We start from the raw sequence: 14,956 nt of genomic DNA, 5'->3' as shown, positions 1-14,956 counted from the left end.
ATAATAAGAAGCAATGCCTTAGTTAGTGCAGCACACATAAAGAGAAAAGGTCAGTTTAACTTCATGTTGGCACCTCTACACCCCCCAGCCACTTTATTAGGTACACCTGTTCAATTGCTTGTTAACACAAATAGCTAATCAGACAATCACATGGCTGCAACTCAATGCATTTAGGCATGTAGACGTGGTCAAGACAACTTGTTGAAGTTCAAACTGAGCATCAGAATGTGGAAGAAAGGAGATTTAAATGACTTTGAACGTGACATGGTTGTTGGTGCCAGATGGGCTGGTCTGAGTATTTCTGCTGATCTACTGGGGTTTTCACGACCATCTCTAGGGTTTACAGAGAATGGTCTAGAAAAGGCAAAACATCTGTGACTTGTGTGGACCAGAATGCCTTGTTGATATGAGAGGTCAGAGGAGAATGGACAGACTGGTTGGAGACGATAGAAAGGTAACATTAACTCAAATAACCACTCATTACAACTAAGGAATGTAGAACACCATCTCTGAACACACAACACGTCCACCTTTGAAGAAGATGGACTACAGCAGCAGAAGACCACACCTTGTGCCACTTCTGTCAACTAAGAACAGGAAACTGAGGCGACAATTCACACAGGCTCACCAAAATTGGACAATAGAAGTTTGGAAAAACGTTGCCTGGTCTGATGAGTCTCCATTTCAGCTGTGAGATTCAGATGCTACTTTCAGAATTTGGCATTCTGAAGGAAAAAAGGGGATTCAGCCTTTTACTAACAAGTTGTCCAGTGAATGTATTCCATGAAACCTACATTTAAAGATAATCACAGCATTCAACCACCACCACATCAGTGCTAATAGCTGAGAGAAACCTTTGCCATAGAGCCTTGGTGTTTTTGAAGAAAGTGAGACGCTAAATAACTGGTTGCAGTAAAGGTAAAGGGTTGTGTATGATGGGAAGAAATGAGGAGATTGAGGGTAGTAGACAGGCTGATCTGACAATCACAGCACCCGAGGAGAAGATGACCAGGCAGACAGACTCTCCAGTATGTATAAATAGATACTAATCAGGCCTCGGTGTCAGATTAGTTCCCATAACCTTTTGTTCAGCACACGCTGGTTATGGTAGGCGGTGTATGGGTCAGCTCTGTCCAGGGGATGTCCTCTACTGTCCAACTGCTGCTGCTCAACCCTCATGCGAGATAAATCACCCAGTAACGACCAATAAAGCATACATTTCTTCGTTTCATTCTTGCTCATTTAGCACTTTCCCTACCTAATATTTCAGATTTCAAATCATAAGTCCACCTCTGCTTTTCCAACGTAGCAGCAGAAGAAGAGAGCAGGCTCAGCGCTGGATGCTTCAGAGGTGTATGAAGAAGCTCCTCGTTGGTGTGAGGTGCCCCCTCACTTCTCCGCAGATGTACACTAAGTGGGCTGGAAGCATTTCCTGCGTAATCTCAGGTGAACTGTGCAGATTTTACTGCATCGGACATGAGAGTAGGATGCGTGTGATGCCAGAATTCAGCGTCAGTTTGTGGTTTACTATAAGAGGGAGGACAAACGAGGAGGGTGAGATGGTGGGATTTGATTGGAAGGGGCACTGAGGGTGAGCGGTTTTAGGTTTAGTCAGCGATTCAGTCAAAAGTGTTTTAAAACACAGAATGTTTTTCCTAAAGGCAAGATGACGTTCTAAATACGTTCCTCTTAAAACATTTGCTGAATGTTGAGAACGCCCTTCCTTTGTTTTCATGTAACACTGTGGAAATGTTTTATAGCAGAACATTGTATAATGATTTACCTCAAAAACATCCAGACAACATCCTGAAAACACTGCAGACAAAATATTCGACCTTTGTCACATTAAGGAAACACTTTGGTATGATCTTAAAAACATTTTTGAATGTTGGTTTGTCCTTCTTCTATCATGTCAGATACTCTGACAACATTCTCTAAACATCCTCTGAATGTTGTAAAGACAACATTATGCCTTATAGGAACATTATTTTAATGAGAAATACCCTTAAAACATTGTTTGTACATTAGATTAAAATGTTTTCTTTAAAACATTAGAGCTTTTAGGTGATGTTAGCTAATGCTGTGGGGACATTTCCTGCTTGCTGGAAAAGGGAGTTCAGTTAGTTTTGATTCATTGCCTCCAACATAAAAAAGGGCTTTGTGATAATTTATTGCTTGCAGCCTGTCTCCACCTGCTGTTTACTCAGAACACTACCTCTTTAGGAAACATTACTCATATTTGTATCAATTTCACCATAACAACAACAATAAAAATAAAAAATAATAAAATAAGATCACGGGATATACCATTTTAAAATATGAACTCACCAAGAAATAATTGGCAATGTTAAACATGTGGAACATCACAACAACATTCACACAAAAAATCAACCAAAATCCAGCGAAATTCGCTGGATTTTGGTTGATTTTTATGTGAATATTCTTAAAGAAAATATTAGAAGTTTTACCGATATATGTGTAATCACTTTAGATATTTTTAGGATTACTTTTTTGGAAGATTGGTACTCATTTTTTGAAAATATTTACAAGAATTTTCTTGCCAAATATGTTTTTTTTCTGTTTGTTTTTTTTTTTTTTTTTTAAATAAAACTTTTAAGGGAAACTTTTAAGGAATTATTGGAATTTTCTCCCTGAAGGTTTTGGAAATTTTCGGAAATGTGGGGAATTTTTTGCTGAATTTTTGGACTTTTTTCAGACAAGGAAACAACATTTTTTGGTGCTTGTAAATGAGGACAACTCTGGTGCGCGAGTTGACTAATGCGAGTTTTATTGTGAAAACCGGAAGCTGTACGGGATGCGGTAGATTCATTGAGTGTACCTTGACGCTGTCAGCCACGTCACCTCCCCTGAAGCTACTTTCCTGAAGAACCGCTGGACTGTGGGCGGAAAAGTCACTCATCTATCAGTTTACCTGCTCGCCGGGCTGCGTGACGGACACCGTGGAGCTTCGCTTTCTACTTTGCTTTTATTTTAATCCCCCTCTCACGGCTTGTTTCTTGCGCTTCGTGGCTGAACTCCTTCCTCTTTTCCCGAGGACGTGTCAGGCCTGCGTGGAGATTCATTAGGTTTTAGCTGCTGAACAGAATGAACGTCTTTCGTCTGGCCGGTGACGTGTCACATTTGGTGGCTATCATCATCCTGCTGCTGAAGATATGGAGGTCCAAGTCCTGCGCTGGTAGGTTCAGAATGACAGCACAGGTCTGCAGCCGTTCTGCAGCTCTTTAACCGACTGACTCTGTTGTGACTGTCCAGCCTCAGTAGGTGTGTGTGCGGCTCTAGTGTAGATGCAGGAGTGTTCATGAGTAGTTTTGCACTAATATAATGCATTACAGTATTTGCATTGAGGTGAGTAGATCTGCAGGAGTGGAAGCTACGTGGCAATGTTTACAAACGGAAGTGCTTCATGCTCCATGTATTATACAGCAGGCTATATGGTTAAGGCCCGAAGTGGGATTTTTTTTTTCTTTTCTTTAAAAAAACAGCATAAAAATAATCCATTTTGCTGCTAATTCAATTCTGTGACGATCAAAAATAAATACATTTTAAAAAAGCCTCCACTTATTAGTTATTATATGGAAAATAGTTCATTTTTGTGTTTTTTTTTTTTAAACAAATAACAGTGACATCATGAAAGCAAACTGGTATTTAAAGGGTTAAAATTCTAAAAATAAATTAATATTTAGTAGTTATGATGAGGATATTTGTTAAAAAATAATAATATTGATCAAAAGAGAGGATGAGGAAGAGCTGTCCGCTTATTATTTATTCTATCTATCTATCTATCTATCTATCTATCTATCTATCTATCTATCTATCTATCTATCTATCTATCTATCTATCTATCTATCTGTATGTATGTATATATATTTATATATATTTCTTTCTCAATGCATTTTACTGTGCGTTTTACTGTGTATAATTGTGTTTCTGACAAATGAAGGTCTTGAATCTTGAATAAAAAATCAGTTAAAAGGAGAACTAACATTAACTTATAGTATATATGATTTTTTTCTTTTAAAAACATCTCACGCTGCATTAAAAAAATCCATGTTTCTGCTAATTCAAGTCTGAGATGATTAAAAAACACTCATTGGTTATTATGTGGAAAATAGTTCATTTTTGTGCTTTTTTCCCCACAAGTAACTGTGACATCATGAAAGCAAACTGGTATTTAAAGGGTTAAAGTACTGAAAATAAATTCATATTTAGTAGTTATGATGAGGATATTTGATAAAAAATAATATTGATAATTTATCCTAACTACCCTGTTTACTTTTTGCCTTGCATGTAAAAATATATTAAAAAAATTTTTTTTGCACTATTTGACACTTAGATTTATTTATTTTTCTTATATCTATCTAGCTATCTATCTTTCTTTATACTTATTGTTATTGTTTTGGTCGGTGACAGTTTCTAAATACATTTCACTGTGTGTTATACTGTGTATAATTGTGTTTCTGACAAATAAAGGTTTTGAATTTTGAATCAAAGCTCTAACTCAATTAAAAGGAGAAGTAACATTAACATATAACAGTATACACGATTATACTACTATGTCACTAAGTTGTGTTTTTTCTTTTTTCTTTCCTTTCATTCTATTTGTATTCTTATTTTACTTGTTCTACATTTGTATATGTTTATAAGTATCCCTATTCGTTTTATTTATGTTGCTTTAATTTCTTGTTTTCTGCTCAATTTCTTACGTCATTGTTGCACTGCCTGCTCTACATGCCTTTTTGAATTGCCCCCTGGGGACAAATAAAGTTTTCTGAACCTGAAATAAATGATCATTTTGATTGTTGTTTTCTTCCTGAAGATCCTCTGTGGAACTTTTTTAAACCAAACTAAATCTGCTGTCTGCTTTTGCTGTTAAATCATAAAACTGAAAGGAGTTTGTCTTTTCTCCTCATGTTCGTCAGCTGTTTTTTATTGCACATGACAGGTGGTTAATGTAATTATGTAATTTTTTTCCTTCTAGGAATCTCTGGGAAGTCTCAGGTGCTGTTTGCACTTGTTTTCACCACCAGATATCTTGACCTTTTCACAGCCTTCATTTCTGCGTACAACACAGTTATGAAGGTACGTCTGCAGATCCCACACAAGAGCTGCATTGATTACTTGTCAGCTATTGAGTTAATCACAAATTATTTTGGATTCATTTTCTAGAAAACATAAATCCAGTTTCTTAAATGTGAATATTTTATGGTTTCTTCCTCTTCTGTGACAGTAAAACAAAATAAGACATTTAACAACATGGACTGTGAGAAACGTAAATTGACACTTTTCATCATTTTCTGACATTTTACTAATCAATTAATGGAGAAAAACAGTAAACCGATCAAGATGCAGTTTACCTGAAAACTCACCTTTAACCCTCCTGCGGGTCAAAATTGACCAGTTTTAAAGCTTGAAAATGTGGAAAAAAAAAATTTCACAACGAAATTTCTGATGTCCACATTTTCAAACATTTTTGGGAAATCTTTGAATATTTTTTGGTGGAAAAAAAAAAGAAATGTTAAAAATGTTTCTTAAGAACATTCACCAAAATATCAACCAAAATCCAGCGAATTTTGGTTGATTTTTTGGTGAATGTTCTTAAAGAAAATATTAGAAGTTTTACTGATATATGTGTAATCACTTTAGATATTTTTAGGATTTTTTTGGAAGGTTTTTACTCATTTTTTGAAAATATTTGCAAGAATTTTCTGGCCACATTTGGGGGATTTTTTATTTTTTTTTTATAAAACTTTTAAGGGAAATTTTTCAGGAATTATTGGAATTGTCTTCCTGAAGGTTTTGCAAATTTTCAAAAATTCGGAGAATGTTTTTGCTGAATTTTTGGACTTTTTTCAGACAAGGAAACAACATTTTTTGGTGCTTGTAAATGAGGACAACAGGAGGGTTAAAAGTTTTATTTAAAAAAAAAAACTAACTAATTTGTCAAGAAAATTCTTGTAAATATTTTCAAAAAAATGAGTAAAAATCTTCCAAAAAAATCCTAAAAATATCGGATGGTTTCATATATATCAGTAAAACTTCTAATATTTTCTTGAAGAACATTCACAGAAAAACAACCAAAATCCAGTGAAATTCGCTGGATTTTTTTTCCACCAAAAAATGTTCAAAGATTTCCCAAAAATGTTGAAAATGTGGACATCAGAAGTTCCACTGTGAATTTTTTTTTCTTCACATTTTCAACCTTAAAAATGGGTCAGTTTTGACCTGCAGGACGACACGAGGGTTAACTTCACCTGATCGACAAACTCTAACTCTCTAAACCAGTGTGTCACCAAGTTAAGGTGATTCATTTATTCCTCATTTAAACCAGCCAAGCCCATTTGCCACACGCACTTACAAACACTTACTCCAGTCCTGGCTTCACACACATACAGCATCTAAGTAAAGTTAATCAAAGCAGACAGTTAAACATGTAAAACCACTAACAAGCTGCAAGCCTTATCTGCTAGTAGTCGTTGTGGAGATTCGTTGCCAACGGTCAATATTTGCCTCTGCTCTCTCAGGTGGTGTTTCTGGCTCTGTCCTACGCTACCGTCTACCTGATCTACATGCGCTTCAGGAACTCGTACGACTCGGGGAATGATACGTTCCGCGTGGAGTTCCTGTTGGTTCCTGTTATCGGGCTGTCCTTCCTGGAGAACTATGCCTTCACCCCAATGGAGGTAAAAAGAAAAACACACTGGTGCCTCAAGAGTAGTTACATCACTGAGGTTATTTATTTGCACCTGTATCACCAAATTAAAACGTTTGTACTCCTAATATCTCAGTTTCAGTTGACCTTCAGCATGTGTCTCCCCATCTCTGATTCCTCTCAGATCCTGTGGACCTTCTCCATTTTCCTGGAGGCAGGTGGCCATAATGCCGCAGCTCTTCATGATCACTAAGACCGGCGAGGCGGAGTCCATCACCACCCACTACCTGTTCTTCCTCGGCCTCTACAGAGCCCTCTACATAGGCAACTGGGTGTGGCGCTACCACACGGAGGGCTTCTTCGACCAGATCGCCGTGGTGTCTGGCGTCGTGCAGACCATTTTCTACTGCGATTTCTTCTATCTTTATGTCACGAGGGGTGAGCAGAGAAACTACTCTACAAGTGATGATTGGCTGTGACCAATCAGACTTGCGGGCGATTTTAGATTTCAAAATTTGTTAACAAGACTATAATTTTCCAATGATAACACTGCAGAAATATTAGCTAAATTTAGATGCTAATTTTTTTTTCCACTCAGGTTTTTGGTTTATTTTTATTAGTGGTGGGACGTGATTAGAAAAAATGAATCTAATGAATTACAGGCTTTGTGATTAATTATTCGCAATTAATCACATTTTTGGCAAATAATATTTGACACAATAAGTAAAGTTTTTCAACTCTAATAAATTTTGGTTGACAGATAAATCAAAGAATAGACATGTTTAGAATTTAAAATTTATATATATTTTTAATGGGATACATAGAAAAAAATTATTTTGATGATTTAAAGTTGTTTTTCCACTGTATTGCACATAAAATAAGCATAAGTAGTTCAAGGACCTTCAAAAAGTGAAAATCCACAGATTCATTCTGTTTTCATAGTTTCTGGGTCGAAAAACTGGTGTCATTTTGATGGTTCTTTTTTTAGGAATGTAATTTTATATATATATATATATATATATATATATATATATATATATATATATATATATATATATATATATATATATATATATATATATATATAAATAAAATAATGAACTAAAAGTTCATAATTAAGTTACTAATCTATTTAATTAAGTTATTTGTTGGTTAAGTTGTTACTCTGCCTCCTTGGCAGAGTAACAACTGAGCCAACAGACCTGAAAACAGCAAAAATGTCAACTATGATACCAAAAAGTCCCGCAATTATATATTGACCCAACTTGTAATTGTGTAGAGCAGAGTAGTTTTACCAGTTTATGCCTAAATATATAACCTTGACATACAGAAATGAGTCTTATCGATGAAGGAGACAAACTTAAATCGTGCTTTTCCACTTGAGGAGGATGATTGTTCTTATTCTCAGCAGCCAAAGCAAAGGTAAATCTGGTTAGGTGAATAGTGTTTGTCGTTGGCTCACCTGGCATTAGCTTCCAATGCTAACTTCGTTCTTTATCCTCTGCAGTGCTCCGAGGAAGAGGAAAGATGAGCCTGCCGATGCCGGTTTAAAACAGACGTCCGTGCTGTGCAGCCTCCCACCTGTGCCTGCTATAGTTCGAGATCTGAACACAGACCTTGGCCTTCAGCTGTGCTTTGCAAAGGGACTAACGGTCTGACATCACTCTGTAGACCAACATGAAATAAGTTTTCTGTCTGATTGTGAGTGTGGGTCTGTGTGTTTGCAAGTGTGTACATGCACTGTGTATGTCTGTGTTTTGTTTTTTTTGTCCATGAGATGCGAATGTGGCACTGGAAATGTGCACAAGAAGCTTAAATTCAGTGGAGTACTTGTCCATAGTGTCCATGCAAATCAACATCAGATTAATACTAACTTTCAATTCTGAAGCCACAAAAATGCATCTAATGTTGATTTTAGCATTTTTGTAGCAGCAGCAGCACTCAGGTAGACTGAATGTAGCTTTAGTTTCCTGTCCAGCACCGATCCAGTGGTTCCTGTGTTACAGCTGTAAGGGCTCAGAGCTTCCTTTTCTTTACTCGATCAACATCACTACAGTCGTGACAAATATTGTATTTGTAAATTTGTACACTTTAATTTTCCACGGTGTCTTCCTCTTGCTTTCCGTACTGTTAGACACTCCCTGAATAGCTTCATGTATGTCCTTTATCATTATTAAATATGTTACTGTTTTGTATTTGTACCTTATCATCATCTTTTATATTCCAGTGTATTTCTTCATGGCAGAAAAAAAGGGCTAAATATCATGTCATGAAGCCAAAGATGGAATAGCTGCAATGTTGTAATTAAACTTTTTTTTTTGTGCCGCCCTTCTGTTTTTACCCTTGCCAAATTGTGTCATTGTGTCAGGGGTACAAATGGGAACATTTCTGTAAGAGACTAACCTATTTTTGACAAATACAAATGTGTTTGTCACAGGATTCTGAATTGCACATGACTTTTGTGACTTAACCTTTTATTATACCATGAATTCTCTAAGCTCAAAAATGTGTTTATGTTCTTTTTTTTTTAACCAATTTACTTCCACTGAAACACAAAGTAAGTATGTTTACGACACACACAGACATGCAGTCTTATTTGACAGTATGGTCTGAAAGTGCTCGTGCACTGTGCTGATTGTAAAAGATATGTAGCATGTGATAGGTGATGCATAGGGATGTCTGATATTGGCTTTTTTTGACAATAACCGATATGCCGATATTGTCCAACTCTCAATATTCCGATTCCGATGTCAACTCATACCGATGCCGATATATGTGGGCTTGGAAATAATTCCAAACCACAGACATGTTGTTAGTCAGGCACAGCAAGCTTGTTACTGCAGCCACAGACTTGTTTACATGCTTCACAACGCAGTTTGATGATGTGATCATATGCGCGCCAGTAAATGCCGGAGAAATCCAGGCATTAGTTTATCGGTTTTCATGATAGGCAAAAAAAAAAAAAAAAAGCGATAATGATTTTGACCAATATTACATTTTTATGCCAATATTGGGCCGATAATATCAGTGTATCGGTGGGCCAATATTATCGGACATCCCTAGTGATGCACAACAAAAAAGTACAGTTGAGTTTTTCTTTCACATCATCACCTCTATGTGTATTAAAGACCAAACAGTGAAGCCCAAAATTATTCATACTCTAACCCTATCCTGCCAGGAAATTGCTGCGCTCACTACCCAACCAAATGTCTAATATTCACTTCACCTGTAAATATTAGACACTATAATTAATTAAAATGTATTTGTACCTAAGATCTTTAACCTGACTTGGCTTCTGGTGTCAAAAAAAATTGTAAAAGCTTCCATTTTCTGAAGATCTGTGACAATTTCAAGGGTATGAATAATTTTGGACATAGCTTTTTTTGTAGAAAATAGTTGTGTTATTTACATCTTTAACACAATCTGTCAACATATTTTGTCACTTCTTTGTGTGATTTCCAGCCTGAAGAAACCTATTGGTCAAATAACAATGAATCAAAATTTATCATACAGTCATGGAAAGAATTGTTAGACCGCCCTTGTTTTCTCCAATTTCTTGTTAATTTTAATATCTGGTACCACTAAAGGTATTTTACCTGAAGAATACAATGAACATTTTCATATAGTCTTCACCCTCGTGTCGTCCTGCGGGTTACAGTTTGAAAATGTGGGGGGAAAAAAATTTCACAGTGAAACCTCTGATGTCCACATTTTCAACATTTTCGGGAATTTTTTTGAACATTTTTTGGTGGAGAAAAAGAAATGTTAAAAATGTTTCCTAAGAACATTCACAAAAAAATCTACCAAAATCCTGCGAAATTCGCTGGATTTTGGTTGACTTTTTTGTGAATGTTCTTAAAGAAAATATTAGAAGTTTTACTGATATATATGTAATCACGTTAGATATTTTTAATTTTTTTTGGAAGATTTTTACTCATTTTTTGAAAATATTTACAAGAATTTTCTTGCCAAATTTGGGGGATTTTTTTTTTTTTTTAAATAAAACTTTTTAGGGAAACTTTTAAGGAATTATTGGAATTTTCTTCCTGAAGGTTTTGCAAATTTTCAGAAATTTGGGGAATTTTTTTGGTGAATTTTTGGATTTTTAAACAATATTTTTTTGGTGCCTATTAATGAGGACAGCAGGAGGGTTAAATGAAGCATCTTTCAGCGCAGGAACGTTTTTCTGTGTTTATATAACACCTTACTTCCTTCCTTCACAGCTCCTCCCACTGCTTTGGCGGCTGAGCTGATGGAGAGCGGTGATGCTGCCAGAGCTGCTGCCTTCTCCACCACCTTCGCCTTCTTCACAGCTTTCCCTTTGCCCTTGTCCTTCCCCATGATCCCTGCTCCCTCTGCAGCACCTTTCCCCACAGCAGTCACCAGCTCGCACCAGAAGAGCCTCTCTGCTCTCTTCCTGTCCTCCTCCTCCTCCCTCCTCCTCTGCTCCTCTTCCTTCCTCCTCCTCTCTAGGTCTGGTGACTGCTCCTCCTTGTTTTCAGCCTCCTTCTGAGGAGATTCCATGCAGTGTTCTCCCAGAATCCTCTCCTGTGCCTCCCTTATGGCGCTCTCGGCCTCCTTGAACATCTCGCTGCTATAGCAACCGCCTCCGTTGTCCGCCACAAGCTTGTCTACCTTCTTCAGAAGGTCCGAGACTTGTTGTGAGCACTCTGTTGTCTTGTCCAGACTGCTGTTATCAAAGGTGTGATGCCCCCCATGGCAGCTGCTGACAAACTCCGACAGCTCCCGACTCTTCTCCAGGAAGTTCTCCGCACGTTTGCCCTGCAGTTGGTCTCCCCATGTGAACAGCACCATCGTAAACCTGGTGACGTCACTCCCAAATCTGGCTTTGATCCACTCCAAGGCCTCCCTCTCCTCCTGGGTGAACCTACCGGGCTGCAGGGTCACCAAGAAGACGTGGATTCCCAGAGAGGACAAACCCATACACTGACCCACTTCTTCCATGACCTCCTGAGGGGACAGGTGTGTGTGGAAGAACCCTGGAGTGTCGATAACAGAGATACTCCGCCCGTCTACCGTCCCAGTCTGCCTCATGCACCGTGTGGTTACAGAACATGGAGACACGTCCACGCAGAAGGCAGACCTGCCCAGGATGGTGTTGCCTGAGGAGCTTCTGCCGGTCCCAGTCCTGCCCAACAGAACGATCCTCAGCGGTTCAGGCTCCGATGCTGGAGGTGATGCTTCAGGGACTGTGCAAACATACAGTCATAGTACTTAATGTTAATATCACCCTTAAAATGGGCTGACCTAGTGGCAGGCAGTGGTGGAGCCAGGTCATATTTATGGGGGTGTCCAGACTGAGACAATTATTCACATTGGAGTGGCAGAATTTCTCATTCAATTACATCTATCTTGAGCGAATTAGTATTCTTTGGGTCACTTACTTATGTGATTTGCTCATACAGGCAAGACTGCCATGTCAAGCTTTTCAAAATGATTGATAAAGCTCATAAAATAATTATTTTTATGACATAGGCTACATGCATTTAAGGCTCCTATGCCCAAAGTGTCCTTGTTCTGCTCAGGACACCCATCACACCGTGTCCATCCAGCCTTCAGCTGCTTTCTTTTCGCTGCAGGTTTTGGATCAGTCTTGCATTGTTCAGTAGTTTGTCTCCGGAGATCATCAAAGCATGTGTACAAGAACTAAATCTACAGCTGATTCTTTATTTACATTATTAAAAACGGATGCATTTTTATACTGTCTATGCAATTTTCAGTGACAGTCACAGAAAATCTCTAAATTGCTGTAAAATCAGTGTAAACATTTGCTGGTCGGTCAGAACTACTTGGTTGGATTTAGTTGAACGGGGAGTTCAAATGTGTCTGTTTGGGAACAGTGACCAAAATGAAATGGTTCCACAAAAAATTCTGACAGAAAAATTGTAGTTACTGGACAGAACTGGAGTTCTATGAGCACTTTTGTAGTCTTCTGACATGGGCTACATAAGTACACAAGGGATTTTTTTTGTCAATGTTCTTAAACATTTTTAACATTTCTTTTTTTCCACTGAAAAATGTTCAAAATGTGGACATCAGAAGTTTCACTGTGAAATTTTTCTTTTTTTCCCACGTTTTGAAACTTTAAAAAGGGTCAATTTGACCCGCAGGACAGGGTTGATGTGCAATGATATAACTGGCGCAGATAGTTTACAGATGCAATGGATAACATTTCAAGATCTAGAAATTATTTAAAATTTGACAGTTTTACAGATTTACAGTTTGCAGTTAATGTCTTCTCTGTCATTTTTACTGCTTGCAAAGTCCTCCTGACCAGATTGGACCCTCTGATGGTCCGTTTCCTGCCCCGCGGCCCCTTATGTTTGACACCCCAACTAGCGCAGACTTAAAGGCCACATTTAAAATCACCCTTAAGCTCATGTATATTCTATGAACACGGCTGTTTATTTTAGACAGCATCCTATTTAAAATGACTCCTTTCCCCTTCTGCCTAGGATCCTACAGAATAATGGAACAGCGCTGCTCCTCATCGACTCACTGTAAATAACAGACGTACCTTCATGTGACGCAGCAGTTTCAGATGACGACATCCCAACAGAGAAACTATGACAGCGTTAAGTCTGCGGATTATTAGATGACTATAATACAGGATTCTTTATGCATTCGCCGCGATTCAGATGTCTTTCTGCTCTAATAGTGACTGGATTTCCATGACAGAGCAGAGCTGCAGAGGAACAGAGAGCAGCTCCACACTGCCACCGTGACGCACAGTCCAAACCAAGGAAAAGGTACCTGCAGTCACGACTGGCCTCAGAAAAACAGTATTAACACAGGTATATAGTAATGAAGTGAGCCCCTGCTGGTAATCAGCAAGAAGTATTCCGATCCCTTAATCAGTAAAAGCAGCAATACAGCAATGTAAAAACACTCAATCACAAGTCAATGGAAAAGGGTCCGTGTATATTTAGGGTCCGAGCACCGAATGGTGCGAAGACCCTATTGGAATGCAAGGAATTATTTGGCAATTGGATTTTCCGTTCTGAAACGGGTATTGAAAAACAAAAAACGAGTGGTTATTTGATTTTCGTTTTAAAATACAAAAATTAAAATTGAAATACAAGGCGTTTTTCCTTTTCATGATCACAAATGGATATACGAAATTTTAAAAATGCTTAGATTTTCATTTTACATTTAGAATAACAAAAAAGTAAAATCAGTAAGAGTCAGAAACGACAAAAGGTCCGTTTTTTCATTTTCTGAGACCGGAAGTAGTCATCAGGAAGAGCCGAACATAGAATGTCTCTTTATATACCGTTAGCTTGTGTTCACCAGTTTTCTACCTTCAGCTGATTCTACCAGCAGACACCGAAAGGACTCTGATTGTTCGGTAAGTAAATGTTTATTTTCGTATCGGTGCCGCTTTTAATGCACTTTATATGCAGCTGTAGAGTCAGATATAATGTGTGCCATGCACTCGTAAATCAACTTGTAACCAAAGCACTCTGTGTATAACGCCATAGTATAAGATGTAGTTCAGAAAATGTCAAAGTATAGTATACTTTTCAAGAATAACATAGTATGGCCTGTAGTTCATAGTATAGCATGTAGGCAAAAAAACCCATAGATTATTATGTGGTTCAAAAAGTGCAAAATGATAGGATGTTGCCTAAAATTGTCATGTATGATATGTGGTTCAATAAATGTCATCGTTCAGTATATTGTCAAAATAGTATGTAATTCAAGAAAACATCAGAGTATAGTATGTTGTCTAAAAAATGCCATAGAATAATAATTTCATTGCACAAGTAAAAGTAGAGTAATTTTTAAAACTGTTCAAATTCTTATAATATGTTGCTAAAAAACTAAAACAAAAAAAGTCATACTAATATGTCAATTAAAAAAGTCTATAGTATAGCTTGTCGCCCAACATACGTCATAGTATAGCATGTCGCTCTAAAAACGTCATAGTATAGCCTTTGGTCCAAAAAAATGTCATAGTCTAGCATGATGCTCTAAAAATGTCATAACATAGCATGTCATCCAAAAAACATCATAGTTTAGCATGTCGTCCAAAAAACATCATAGTAGCATGTTGCTCTAAAAACATCATAGTAGCATGTCGTCGCCTTTAGTCCACAAAACGTTATGTCCTGGCTGTCTGAAGTAGGTGAGGAGCGACACAAAAACAGTCCAAACGCTGGTTTCCAGAGGGTTAGACGAGAATTTATTTGAAAGAGTAAGTTTACAACAACACAACTTGTGAGGGGGTTAAAAGCAAATGGGTGTTAGTAAAATAAAAATAAA

At 37.5% G+C, this 14,956-nt stretch overlaps 2 protein-coding genes across 2 annotated transcripts; one reads left to right on the top strand and one right to left on the bottom strand.

Moving 5' to 3' along the window:
* Positions 1–2,835: 2,835 nt before the first annotated feature.
* LOC111580818 (ER lumen protein-retaining receptor 3) lies at positions 2,836–8,865 on the top strand. Its single transcript, XM_023288725.3, is given in 6 exon segments — positions 2,836–3,196; positions 5,000–5,100; positions 6,543–6,701; positions 6,855–6,887; positions 6,889–7,108; positions 8,178–8,865. Coding segments are annotated over 6 exon segments (648 nt in total). The 5' UTR covers positions 2,836–3,105; the 3' UTR covers positions 8,222–8,865.
* On the bottom strand, positions 8,825–13,572 carry LOC111580822 (GTPase IMAP family member 7-like). The gene is made up of 2 exons (XM_023288732.3): positions 13,209–13,572; positions 8,825–11,880 (listed from the first exon to the last, which is right to left on the bottom strand). Exons 1-2 carry the CDS (start codon positions 13,240–13,242, stop codon positions 10,838–10,840), a joined length of 1,077 nt encoding a protein of 358 aa, XP_023144500.2. The 5' UTR covers positions 13,243–13,572; the 3' UTR covers positions 8,825–10,837.
* Positions 13,573–14,956: the final 1,384 nt, after the last annotated feature.

Source organism: Amphiprion ocellaris, chromosome 19 (genome assembly GCF_022539595.1).
Source record: "Amphiprion ocellaris isolate individual 3 ecotype Okinawa chromosome 19, ASM2253959v1, whole genome shotgun sequence".
NCBI lineage: Eukaryota > Metazoa > Chordata > Actinopteri > Pomacentridae > Amphiprion > Amphiprion ocellaris.
This window is presented reverse-complemented; position numbering and strand designations above follow the sequence as displayed.

Bases quoted from the DNA above. Each gene is read 5' to 3' on its own strand.
- LOC111580822 (XM_023288732.3), bottom strand. From the start codon at position 13,242: ATGTCGTCATCTGAAACTGCTGCGTCACATGAAG. The intron at 11,881-13,208 runs GTACGTCTGTTA...ATGTTTGCACAG, and splicing joins AACTGCTGCGTCACATGAAG to TCCCTGAAGCATCACCTCCA.